Here is a 14,102-nt window from a genome sequence, read left to right on the forward strand (position 1 = left end):
TTTATTACATGTGTTGAGAAAATGATACGTGTTTCATTTAAAACAAAGAGAGAGGCGCTGTAAGTCAGGCCGCAAGATGTTCCCCTTTATGACTTCTGCCTGTAGCACACATAACGTGTCAAACATGCGTGCTCACTCTCACGTCGACGTTCCTGTTCAATGGCTCTGGCGCTACTACCTGTATGCTGTTGTCCGTTTTGGTCTGAAGACGTGAGTGGTCCCATACGCTTTGCACTTTACGCACACGCACTCGCGGGCCCGGGAGTCCGGCAAAGCGCAAAGCCTATGCGGGGCTGAGATCACAACTTTCTCGTGATCTCGGCCTCACATAGGCTTTGCACTGCACGCACTCGCGGGCCCGGGAGTCCGTCAAAGTGCAAAGCGTATGGGATTTTTTTTGTGATCTCAGCCTCCCATAGCGGAACACAGGGGACTTTCCCACGCGCACGCGCACGCACACGCACGCACGCACACACACGCACACACAGAGCAGAGGGGACTTTCCCACACGCACGCACGCACGCACGCGCGTGGGACTTTCCCACACGGACGGCCTGTCGCACTACTCTTCCAACTATATACTCAGATGGGACGCGTTTGTGTGCTTTGGACTGGGTCTCGGAGTGGTGGCGTTTGTGTTTACAGCGATTTTGGGAATAATAGAGACCATGGCTCCTCTGTACGTTTTGTTCATTCTATTGGGATTTCTACTCCCCACGTCCTATAGCACATCTAACACTGACTTCTGCATTCCGCGAAAGACTGTCTCCTACCAGAATGAGCTGAAGATGTTCAGAGAGGAGGGGATCTGGAACTACACCACCATGCTTATGAGAGAGGATTTGGGTCTGCTGCTTCTTGGGTCCAGAGAAGCAATCTATGCCCTGGATATCGACAACATCGCTGATAAGAAAGCTGCAGTTTATTGGCCAGTTACCGAAGCAGAACAGAGGGAGTGTTCATTCAAGAGAAAAGATGCTGAGGTGGAATGCCGTAACTACATTCGGACGCTGCACACACTGGACGATGACAAGGAGAATGACCCCAGAATGTATGTTTGTGGAACAAATGCTTTTAAACCCACCTGCAGTCACATGATGTATTCTGATGGACAGTTGAGTCTGGAGGGAAAGCTGGAGGATGGGAAGGGCAAGTGTCCCTTTGATCCTTTCCAAAGACACTCTTCCCTCAGGGTTGGAAGCGATCAGTATTCTGCCACAGCAATCAACTTCCTGGCTTATGAACACCGGTTCACAAGGTTCGACAGCTCAAGCTCAACTCTTCAAACTGTGCCGAGCAGCGCTTGGCTCAGTGACCCTGACTTCATCCACATGGACTTTGTGCGTGAAAGCGTTGGCAGTCCTGATGGTGACGACGATAAGGTCTACTTGTTCTTCACAGAGAATGCAGAGGAATATGACTTCTCCAGCAAACTCACAGTGTCACGGGTGGCTCGTGTCTGCAAGGGGGATATTGGAGGTGCGCGGACACTGCAGAAGAAATGGACTTCGTTCCAGAAGGCACGCCTGGACTGCCCCATCCCTCAGCACAGCCTCCTGCCTTCCATTGTCCAGGATGCGTTCCTGCTGGAACACAAAAACCAGAACGAGGGCATCTTCTATGCTGTCTTTACACCTCAGTCGGACTCACCACCAGATATGTCTGCAGTGTGTGCATACAGTGTGTCTGCCATTGGAAAGGTTTTCAATGAGGGGAAGTTTATGTCACGCGAAGTCTTGAATGGTGGGTTTAAGTGGGTGACGTACAAGGGTAAGGTGCCTGATCCCAGACCAGGAGCTTGTATCAATGATGCTGCTCAAAAAAAGGGGATCAAAACCTCTTGGGATCTCCCAGACGAAACCCTTGAGTTCATCAGAGATCATCCCCTCATGGACGAGACTGTTTGGCCACTCAATGGGGGCCCCCTGGTGGTGAAAAAGGGGCCTTTGTTGACTCGGATTGTAGTGGACAGTGTATTGGCACTAGATGGTGAGAGATACCCTGTCATGTTCATTGGCACTGAAAACGGCTACATTCAGAAGGCTGTGAACTACGCTGGGGAGATGTTCATCATTGAGGAGATTCAGCTGTATGAGGACCCCAATCCCATCAGGACTCTGCGTCTCTCTTCCGCCAAGGGCCAGCTGTACGCAGGATCAGAGTTTGGTGCTGTTCAGATGCCAGTCAGTAACTGCGGTCGCTATGAGTCCTGTGTGGACTGTGTCCTGGCCAGAGACCCCTACTGTGCCTGGGACTCCTCAGACCGCTGCCGCCTAGTCTCCAGCTTGGCGTCTTCCTCTGACACTGCCATTCAGAGTCTGAGCGGAGACACTTCACAATGTCCTCGTCCAGAGCAGGAAGAGCTGGTGGTTGAAGATGTCGTCCTGGTTCCAGGGAACAACATTGTGCTGCCCTGCCAGCCAGACTCCAACCTGGCACAGGTCCACTGGCGATTGTCAGACCAAATACTTCCCTCCGACAGCAGCAAATACTACATCTACGGTGGATTCCTCCTCATTCGAGACGCCTCAGGATCAGATGCTGGCTTGTACAACTGTGTCTCCTCAGAACAGGTCAACAAGAGAGACTACAACAGAACCATGGCGGTTTATCGATTAACAACAACAACAGCAACTGCAGTGGGTCTGGTGGCTCTTCTTCTCCCTCTGTCCCAGGTTATTGTTTTATTGTTACTGGTGCGCCATTTCAGGGGCACCAGTAAAACCCAGGAGGTACAGAGAACTGAAGACGATAGGCCCCTGAATCCCATTCCTGGCAGCAGCACATGCACTGCCAATAATCACACTGTGGATTTGGTTGAAGTAGTAGTATGAAGTTGTGCAGATGACAAGGATTTTATTTATTTGATTAGATGTATTTGATTTGCACAACAGTATAGAGTATCAGTAATAATATTTTTGTTCTTTCCATGGGAAAGATGGTAGAATAGTTCCTCACTGCATACATAATATACAATTTGAATTGATTAATATTAAAAACCAACAAAAAACTAAAATGAATATAAAAAAATAATACAACCAAACAAAAGAAAAGAGGACAACAAAAAAATATAAAAAGCAGAAAAGACAAAAACATAATTCTAGTTTTAGACAAAGCAAAGACAATGCTAAAAAGTGAAAATAAAAAGTATGAAAATGATATGAAACATTTGTGATGCAAGAATTGTGAGAATACCTTAGGTTTCCTTATGTTCTTCCAATGATCTGTATGACTACACAGACCTTTCTGTATTTTCAGGATTAGGATTTTATTTTATCATTAAATATATTCAAGCACAAGGCAACATAATAGTATAGTTTAGTAATTATAGACAACAAGTAGAGGTTTAGATCTAGAGTTTGGGTCACTACGTGGCCCTCACACCTGATACGTATCACCGATCATCATCTGCCAATTACATATAAATCATATAATACATAAACTGTTGACCATAACACTGCCGTGAGTTTCAAGTCACATCTTGCATCGTGTAAAACACATGTCGTGAGTTTCAAGTCACATCTCGTGAAACCTCAACGTTGCCTCCTCCCAGAGGGAATAAAAACAAGTCTCGTCCTGCAACACGGGCTCCTCCCAGAGGGAATAAAAACAAGTCTCGTCCTGCAACACGGGCTTATTATCACAACCACTGTGTTTCCGGCACCATGTTGTGCTGGACAGCGAGTCGGCGGAAACAACCCCATTTTAGAGACTTATGTGCTTCTGTGGCTGTGGGTCAGGACTTGTACTGTTTCCAAGAGGACGGATATAAAATGTTCCCCATTGCTGTGCATGTCTTACGCACAGGTACTCTGAAGTGGGAAAGGCTCCCAGAGACAACCGAAGGAGGAGAAGGAAGTGTCCCCGTCGGATGGGGCTTCACGCTTGTGTCGATAGACAGTACTATATACCTCTGGGGGGGTACGTTTTGTGAGGTCCTTCATGCATACGATGTCGAAACCGGCAGATGGTCCAAACCTCAGGTTTCTGGGGCTGTTCCGGAGAGGAGGTCCGGCCACTCCGCCTGTGTCTTGGGGAAGGTCATGTATGTACACGGAGGATACATCCACGACAGACGCGAGTCCACCATTGACGTCCACATGTTGAACACTGACACAATGGTCTGGTCTTTAGTTAACACCAGAGGCACTACAGTGCGTGCCACACAACATCACTCTGCCACTATCATCGGGACAAAGATGTTTGTATTCGGGGGAAGGAATAACAATTACTTCCCTTACCGCAATAACAAGGAGACCCTTGGGAACAATGAAATGAGAGTGTTTGACACGCTTACCAACTGCTGGAGCGGTCGGTCTTCTGCACAGCCTCTTCCGAAAGACCGCTGGTATCATTCAGCCTTTGCCTACAAGGGAGAGCTGTACATATTTGGTGGTACGAACATTGTACTGGATACTGGGTCTACAGAAGTCCATGAGGATATGTGGAAATTCAATCCAAACACCTTCTCCTGGCAAAAGGTTTCCCCAATTTCCCCAAAGGGAATAAAGGGCCCATCATCTAATGTTTGTTATGGGGTACGGTCGATGAGCTTTCACGTGGTGGGAGATCGTTGCTTTGCCACAGATGAAGCCGCGAGATGCGGTGCCGTGTTCGTCTTAGACTTAAATTCTAGGCTGTATACTTTATGCAAGCTAGCAGTTGTTCAACACGGTCTAGAGCACTCGGAACTCCCAACTAAGATCATGGAGGATTTGGCTGAGATGTATATAGACACTTAGAAGGGAAAACGACTAACTCATTTGGTATGAGTAGTTTATTAATGAATGTGACTTTTTCGGCATTTGTGTTATTAAAACCCAATACGACTGAAAACCCCTTATACTAACACATGTTATAATCTATGAATGTAACGCTTCTAACTTGTGTCATTAAAACCCAATACTTTTTGAACATCACTCAAATAAAGAAAGCATTTTCAACAATTTAAAACCACTGTTTCGGTTGCTTTTTTCTCCTTAAAACTAAGTAAATGAGTAAGAACACCCTTGAGCCGCACAAAACAAATAAGGTCAAACGGTCAGTTTATTACATGTGTTGAGAAAATGATACGTGTTTCATTTAAAACAAAGAGAGATGCGCTGTAAGTCAGGCCGCAAGATGTTCCCCTTTATGACTTCTGCCTGTAGCACACATAACGTGTCAAACATGCGTGCTCACTCTGACGTCGATGTTCCTGTTCAATGGCTCTGGCGCTAGTACCTGTATTCTGTTGTCCGTTTTGGCGCAACGACTGTGATTGCGGGTCACATGTATGGCAATGACTATCAGCGCAAATACGACCAAGGATATCATCACCTTAACCCAAACGTTCCAGTTATGTGCATCTGCTGCTGGGTTAGTCTTGGGCTTAGTGGTGATGATGTTGGTGATAGTTGCAGTGATCGTGGTAGTGGTGGTGGTGGTGGTGGTCTTGGCCACAGTTCCGGAGTCTGAATCCGACTCTGTCACGGTCTCGGTCTCTGTCACAGTTATAGCTTCCGGCTCCGTTTCAGTCACGGTCTCTGCGACCTGGTCCGCTTTCGTCACGGTCTCTGCGGCCCTTTCCGTCACGGTCACGGTCTCCTCTCCTGCGGCCTCGGCGGCCTGCTCCGTTGTCTCGTGGTTCTCTGCGTCCCTTTCCGTCGCGGTCACGGTCTCCTCCCCTGCGGCCTCGGCGGCCTGCTCCGTTGTCTCGTGGTTCTCTGCGGCCCTTTCCGTCGGCGGCACGGTCTCCTCCCCTGCGGCCTCGGCGGCCTGCTCCGTTGTCTCGTGGTTCTCTGCGGCCCTTTCCGTCGGCGGCACGGTCTCCTCCTCGGCGGCACGGCCCTCGGTCTCTGTCCGGTTGTCAGCGACCCGACCCCAGGTCGTCGCCGTCTCCTCGCTCGCTTCGCCCCGGTCCGTGGACGGAGCCTGGGTTATGCCGGCCGCGGGCCGTCTCAACGTCGGAGATGGAGCCGTTGCGGATTGGTCTGGCTTTCCGGGCCTGGCCGTAGCGGCTGTGCTGGTGACGAGATAAACCGAGGAGCCTTCGACCGCCAGTTCGTCCGAAGCGTTGACGCTTTTGTCGATGACCGTTGTGTGGTTCTGAACTCGAGGACTCACTGTGCTTGCGACGTCGACATAAACCGAGGGGTTTTGTTCGGAACCCTCCGTGGAGTTGAGGTCCGGCCCGCCGTCCGGCATTCCGGAGCCATTCTCGTATGCGCCGAAGACGTGAGTGGATCCTCCCGGAACCGGCGTTGTTTTTGTTGCTTCCGTCACCGTTTCAGATGATGCTATTGGTCCACCTTCGACCAAGCTTTCCACAAGCATCAGATACACCACAGCCATGCAGCTGGCGGCCGTCCTCGCTCTGAATCCAATCATGATTCTTGGTTCAAGGTCTGATAAGGGTCCTTGGCTGGATCTACTCTCGTTTTTTTGCTGTATTTATATATACACACAGCACTCCCACAAGACTCAGCCCACTGAATGACCTTCCTTCTGAACAGGATGAAACATAAGAACTACTTGTTTCTCATCTTCTTATTTGAGAGAATCTTAAATGAGTGCGAATGTCAGCAAGAGAAACCAACAACTACAACTTTAGGACGGAATCAACCGATCAATCAACCATTGAACCATGGCGAGCCATGGCCGCATCTTGCGAGCCAAGGAGCGCATCTTGGCCACCCTGGAGGATATGGGCAGGGATGAGTTTGAGACGTTCAAGTGGCATCTGAAGCAGCTGGTGGACCTCCACCAGCCCGCACAAAGAGCTAGGCGGATCGACGTCGTCGACCGCATCGCTGAGGCCTATTCCGAAAACGTAAATCGGCTCATGGTGCACATCCTGAAGAAGATGCACATGAACAATCTAGCGACGAGGTTTCCTCTTAATCCACTTGATACGTTGGACGAATTTAGCATACGCTCTCTAGGTCGTCCTCAGACGAGCCTTCCATCGTCGCTTCCAGTCATCCCGGTTCTCCATACATCCGGCCAGCTCGCTGGTGCTTTGCGCTCCTGTGTCTGCACAGAGCAGATAGTGCCAGCGGCAGCCCGAAAGCCGCCCGCAGTGTATCAAGACGTGCAGCAGGTCGCCCAGGATGCCCGCGCTGACCAGGCCGCCACTGTCGCCGCCCTGTCCCATGACCAGGTGTCCAACGTCAGGTCCACGTTCCTGTGCGTCATATGCCAAGATGTGATGAGGAACCCGGTCGTGGCGGCGTGCTGTCGCAGTCTCATTGGCTGTCGGGACTGCGTGGACCGGTGGACGAGAAACACTCCGACCTGTCCCAAATGCCGCAACGAAGACTTCCCAGACACCATGTTTGAAATAACGGGGATGGAAGGGGTCATCGCTGCTTTGAGAGACACCATCGGAAATTAGGCAGCATGTCCCACAACGCAGGAGCAGCCAAAGAAAAATAAAAAATAAAAAGGACACAAACAAAACAAAGGATATAAGGATAGTATTTCTTGGTTTACAAAGTCCAGTTCAGCAGAAAACACTAAGGGTGTCTAAAAACCATTCGAAAACAAGAAATGGCAGGCTCGAACAACACTGATGAGATATGGTCATATTTACAGAACATTGCAGAAAGCGTGGGATTCGCACAGTGTAGGATCACTATACCGGACTGCACTCAATACACGTTGGATTGGCTCGAAGATTGTAGTTCCATAGGGGAATTTGAGATTGAGAGGCTGTTGATTTGCCCAGGCCGTGGAGGTCTTCTTTATTGCCCTCACTGTGAAGGGGGTGTTATGGGCAAAGTTGCACTGCACGCTAGCATTTGCTTCAAAGGGCAAGTTAGCTGTCATACAGTACAATCCATGATTGGTCATAGAGTAATCATAGAAGACTTTTGAGTGCATTGTATGAATTTCCGGCACTTTTTTTTGACCCTCCTCCTTTGGCTTTGAGAAATGAATAAATTGGAGCAAACTCTTGGTATATAGTTACAACTGTTAACATACAGCCTGACCATACAAGGTTTACACTGTTTCACATTATTTGTGACCTGATTGAATAACTTAAAAAGATGAGCCACGTGTGCAAGGACGGCAGCTATTGCTATTCTTTTTCGTGCGAGGGAAAGCATCCATTTGGACACAGTCTTGCGAGAAATACCATTACACGGAACAAGACAGGCCTTATGGACATTCTAATGACCGAAATTGGCTTTGTCCTAGAATGTGTATTGCAGGAAACTCTGATCCAAAAAAGGGAGTACCTCAACTTGAAATGCTTTGCCCAGTCTAACCTTGAGCTGGCAACCTGTAAACTTGTGGACACTATCATCGGCAAAGGGGAAAGAACGTGCAACTCATTCCTGGCTCTGCTAAAAGAAGCAAAACTGACGAACATGCTTCCTCATCTGATGACAATGCCATGGTACAACCTCCCGGCTCAAGAGCCAGAAGATGCCACGCAGCAACTGAAAAGGCACGAGGCTACGTTGATCGACATCCTTTCTCAGGATCCTGACTACGTACAGCAACATGCAGATTCCCGCTCTCTGCTGTCTACTGCCGCATACACCGATATGGGAGATCAGCCAACACGCAAACTGGGAAGACGAGGAGGAAGGATGGCAACTGAAAAACGCCGTCAGAGTGAACGGCAAAGCCTACCATCTTCTGTGTTATGAAGATTACAAGAACTGTTTGTGAGCCCGTTCGTTTGACAAGAGCGTATGCGCCGATGTGAGCCGTGTACCAGCATTGTTTTAGATTAAAAACCCAATACGACTGAAAACCCCTTATGCTAACACATGTTATAATCTATGAATGTAACGCTTCTAACTTGTGTCATTAAAACCCAATGTATTGCATCCATCGACTATTGTTTCTTGTGTGGTTTTCCTCTCTCAATAAACGTCTCGTGGTTCTCCGTGATTGTACTACCGCTACAACCATGACCGTCAAAAACCAATTGCCCTGAAACACAGAACAAAACATAGAATATAGAATAAAATTGGTCATCGGTGCACAGAACAAGTTCACATCGGTACAGTTGTCTGTCTGTTTCATTGGCAACTCTGTTGGTGGCTGCCCTCAATGCTTTTGTGAAATGAACTATTGCTATATACATGGTGAACAACATAACTTTTAGACTGAACACAGAACAGGAACATGCACCAATGAACATCGGTAATATATCAAAAATAGGTCTTTATTATTTACAATGTACAAGCATCACAACACAGCAGTTTCGTTCATTGTATGACGATGGGTTCCGACTTAAAACAATCGTAGTATCTTCTCGCCAGGCACTCTTCCGCGAATTTCGAGGGGGCCCTTTTTTGAAACAGGGGCACGCCGGGGTTTCCCAAGTGCTTCCCAAGGACATCGCGCAACATGGGAGCGCACAGGCACCTGAGAAACGGGAAGAAGCGTTTTGTCGCCTCGTGGATCTGGGGCTTGGCGCACGGAAATATGTGCAGCGAGCTGTCGGCAACTTGGTACACTATTATGTAGGCTTTCGTGCGGTGGGCCAGCTGGGGGTAGGTCATGTTGAACATGACGCTGGTGAGCCACAGCTGAAAGTTGTACCGCCTGTACGTGTCTTCGGTCAACATGTCCGTGGTCAACAGCTTGAACTCAAAGACGCACACTTGGTTGAACCGTTCGTCGTAGCCCCAGAAGTCCACTTCGGTGAAAAAGCCCTGGTCTTCGCCTATGCGCCTGCACGTGCCGCACTTGGTGTGCCGTGTGTGAAAGGTGTTTGCCACCGGCGTCCCTCCGCCCATGCGTACGACGTTCAGAGCCTTGAGGGTCCTGATCACGTTTTTGGCTATGTCGCTCACGTCGTCCAAACGCTTGCCGTTGAAAAGTGCCTTGAGTTCGGCGTCGACGCTCGTCCCCAAGACCTGGGGCACTTTCATGCTGTCCCACACGCGTTTCCTGGACGTCGCGTTCTTGACGCTTTTCACGGATTTACAGAACTTTAACACAAACGGCGTGTGCTTTTCGTTGAAACCCACAGACACGACAAACTCGGTTATCTCCGAGTCGGAGGGCCCGGTCTTTAGGAACTTGTGGAAGCGGGTAAAGGTAGAGTCTCTCTTGTTTAGGCCGCAGAGGTCCGTTTTCGGGATCGTGGGACCGACCGGCCTGTTGAGGGCGCGCATGATCTTCTTGGTGTAAAACCTGGTGTTGACGCCGCTCTTCCTACCGTACAGCATGTACTTTTTTACCTGAGCCGTGATACCGCTCACCCTGTACTTGTACGCGGTGCCAGTGTCCGCGTCGTCGCACACAGCCTCGATCGTCCCGTCTCCCAAGTGCCTGATCCTCGTGTTGGGGACGGCCTCGGCCACGTAGCGCTGCGTTAAAAACATTGCGATTCGGCAACGTGTGACGGAAACCCATTGTAAATATAGGATTATTTAAAACAAGCCCGCCGCGCTTTGAGGAGACCGCTCTGCGCCGTGCCCGTAAGAACCAGGTTTTCAAGATGGTGGGAACTGGCGGTCAAAACAACAAGGCCAAAAGGGAGTCGACGGGAAACATGGACTCTATCGAATACTTCCTGGCGTCCAAAATGAAGACCTTCGACATGCCCGCCTACAACAAACTGGTGACCATGTTCATGAGTGTGACCATTTTCACCACCAGCCTGTTCACTTTCACCATGTTTTTTGGCTTTGTGATGGGCTTTGTGATCTACCCAAGGGCGTTTGAGACGTGCATAAACTACGCCGTGACGGACGTGGCCGTCAGGAAAAGGCTGTTTTTGGCCCTGGGCGTACTGCTCTCGTTGTTCGGCGCCCTGGCGCTCGGACTGTGCCTGTACTACGGCGTGAAAGTCATCGTCCTCAAGTTCTCCATGCACAAGAAGGTGAGCATGAGCAAATGGACCACCGGCAAATCGACCTGCCTGATCGTGATGACGGTCGCCGTCACCATCCTGCTGCTGCTCATGGTCGTGTTCTTCACCTCGATCAACGCTTTCATCAAGAGCCAGTCGGAAGAGGCGGTGACGGTGAAACTGGAGCTTTTGGTGACTGAGTGCTGCGCCATGGCGCTGTGCACTGTACTGTTCGTGTGCATGGTTTGCCTGTCTTGCCTCGCGTCAAACACAAAAACAAACCCTATGTTCTACGCCCTTGGGCCCGTCACCAAAACCGGCAAGGGAGACGATGCGCACAGGCAGGACGAATCCGACCCGTTCTCAAGCTTTTATTCCTCGACGGGGATTTATACACCGATGTGATTCACCGACATACCGGCTACCTGAAAATGACAAACCAGTTGTGTTTTATGCAAGTATTAGTTTCAATTCTAAGCTTTGTGAGTTTTGACTCACGGGTCAGGCAGTTCCAAATTACGGCTCCGGAAGTCTGAAACAGCCAAACTTGCGGACCCCGGAAGAAAAAATATGTTGCAGATGTTCTAGATGTACTTAACTTGTGTTTGTTTTATTCTTAATAAAAAAAAACATTATATACACAGTTTCTCCGATGTGGTGTGTTGCGATCTATGGGCCCTAACATAACACCGCCATGTGGAAGGTCCTACTCATGACGAGTTTAACTGCGAGTTTAACTGCGAGTTTAACTGCCTTTTACGACCGGTTGGAACCGTACAACGGCACGGTCACGGAGGCAGAGCAGATTCTCGAGTACGAGAGGCCCGTCAGACCTAGAAATGAGTGGAACCTTTTGGATTTCACTGACACGTTCGAAAACATGTACGGCGTGTTGGACTGCTGCTCGCACGAGGCCGCCGGCTCCGGTTCCGTGGCCGGAGATTTATACGATCGCATCAACGCCCCCCGGTCCAAACGGCCGCCTCTTTCGCGCCTTTCGACGCACATGAGCTTCGACCTGTGCCTGGGAGAATCCGAGCCGTCCGAGACGAGCCCGGTTAGCGTTGTCAGGACGGTGAGCTTGTGCACAATAGCGAATCCGTCCAGGAGGCTGATGGTAAGGGATCACCCCAACAGGCAGGGCACGTTTGAAACGTTTCTCCTGCAGGCCCTGGCCCTGTACGCAAACCGGACCCTGTACGGAATGGAAGTGGAGCTGCCTTCGATGCCTCTGGTGCAGTTTTACACATCGTCTACGGCCTACCGGTACACGATAAACTCGACAATTTTCTGTTTCCCCCGGACGAACCAGCCCAAAGTCCTGTACTCTCCCGTTTTCGTCAGAGAATCCCTACGGGGGACCAACCTCAAGTGCGGGACCAACCGGACCGTGTGCGACGACGCCTGGTTCAAGTCGGGCGGCTACAGGGGCCGCGTCAAGTGGCCGTTCGGCGTGGCCGAGACTCCCAGCTTCAACATGGCCGACCTACTGTGCAAGCACGTGCCGTCACAGACGGTGAACAGCATCATCCACATGTATCCCGTGTTGTCGTTCAGGGCCATGGTGAACGTGGGACGAGCCCAAGAGGTGCGCATCGTCAGGAGCATGCCGTATTGCCAAGCGCCCCGGAACAGCAGGCACAGGGGGCTGTGTTTTTACGGCGACATGTACAACAACTCGCACCAGATGGACCCGTCCGTCCTGAGCCTATCGTCCCCGGGCTTCCGGTGCCTGAGGAGCTTTTACGACGGAAATACCTCGCACGCGTACCCCAAGTGTGTCGGCGATCTGCCTCCCATGCGCAAGACGTTCGGTGCCTACGAGCTCTCCCTGAAGCCCAACGGGGCCAACGTGCGGCACGGCGGCGGGTTTTACACCGAGAGGCAAACCAGGGGCACGGCCTCCTGCCTCGTGGCCGTGCCTGTACAGTCCATTGTGGAAGACGCAAAGCTGCGGGTCGCCAAGTACGCGGCCTACTGCGACACGATCACGCTGGACATGTCCAACCTCACGTGTCTGCAAGACACGATCAGGGCGCTGAACGCCTTCGCCCCCGTGGCGTCCAGCCTGGGCGTCATGCTGTCCGACAAGCTGCTGGAGGACGGCCCGAAGCTGTTCTCGGACATCAAGCGGAAACTTGCGAACCCGGCGGTCCTGACACACTTCACGATCAACTTGGTGTCGGACCCGAACGTGTGCTTGGTGAGCTACCTGGGCCGGCGGCACGTCTCACGCACGGCGCAGACAATCAAGGCAATGAACCCCGGCACCGTGGTCACGGTCAGGGCCCCCGGCAGCATGTTCTACAACCTGCCCAGGATAGCAGAGTTCTCAAACGACTTCACGGACAGGGAGCTCGACGGATGCGTCGCGGGCATAGACTTCATCGTTCTGGTCATGGCCAGGCTGCGCACAAACATCCCGTTTAGAGACTACGGCCAGACGGCGATGAAGCTGATACCCCAGTGCCCCTCGCAATGGGTTCCGAAGACGAGGAGTCACTGGCTGTGGTCTCCCGAGTCCGTCGTCGGGCCGTACGTGCAGGAGCCCGCGCTCGCACACGGCGTGAGGCCCGACCTGTACGGCGTGGTAGCCGTCCCCAACGCCATAGCTATGTTCGGCCCCGACAAGGTGGTCGTTGAGCTCGACACGGGCTGCACGTACGTCGGGCACAAAGACTTTTCCACCAACCACGTCGCCAAGTGCGACAGGACGACGACTCGCGCGGCGCCGTGCTCCCCGCTGCTCGGCTCGGACTGCTGCGCCGTGGAGCAGCCCGACGGAGGCTTCACCTTCATGCGGAGCACGCCTCAGCTGCAGCACCTCGTGTCCGAGCTCATGACGTGGGGCGTCAGGCACTTGCACTACGGCTTCCTCGACGACGTCGATCTGGTGGACCGCAACGGCGTGCCCACGCTGGACCTGCTGTACAGCACGATCACCCCGAAGCCCGTCATGTTTCTGTACAGCACCGATCGGTCGGGTCCGCCCGAGTACTGCCCCGGCGTGGTCAAAGCGACAAAGCTCCTCTTCTTTCAGAGGACCGATTTCCACTACACGGGCTTTTTCAGGACGCCGATCCCCGGCCTGGCCGTGGGCCCCACAGACGACAAGAGCCTGTGCAGGAGAAGGGTGCTGGACGCCGTGCAACCGCACGTGACCGTGACGCAAACATATCCCGGCGCCGTGGACGAGGCTTACTACTTGGACACCCTGTTGCCCGCGAGGGTCGAAACTTGGACCTGGATGTTCAGGTCTTTTTTGTTTTACAAAAACGGCACCGTGTTCCTGTACACCCCG

General features: G+C 51.5%; 1 protein-coding gene across 1 annotated transcript; it reads left to right on the top strand.

Annotated features, from left to right (window-relative positions):
• Positions 1–668: 668 nt before the first annotated feature.
• Positions 669–2,834, top strand: LOC308288692 (semaphorin-4E-like; the record flags this gene model as incomplete). The annotated part of the gene is made up of 1 exon (XM_080730162.1): positions 669–2,834. One exon carries the CDS (start codon positions 669–671, stop codon positions 2,832–2,834), a length of 2,166 nt encoding a protein of 721 aa, XP_080586288.1.
• Positions 2,835–14,102: the final 11,268 nt, after the last annotated feature.

This window comes from Nannobrachium achirus (genome assembly GCF_963921795.1).
Source record: "Nannobrachium achirus genome assembly, chromosome: 7".
NCBI lineage: Eukaryota > Metazoa > Chordata > Actinopteri > Myctophiformes > Myctophidae > Nannobrachium > Nannobrachium achirus.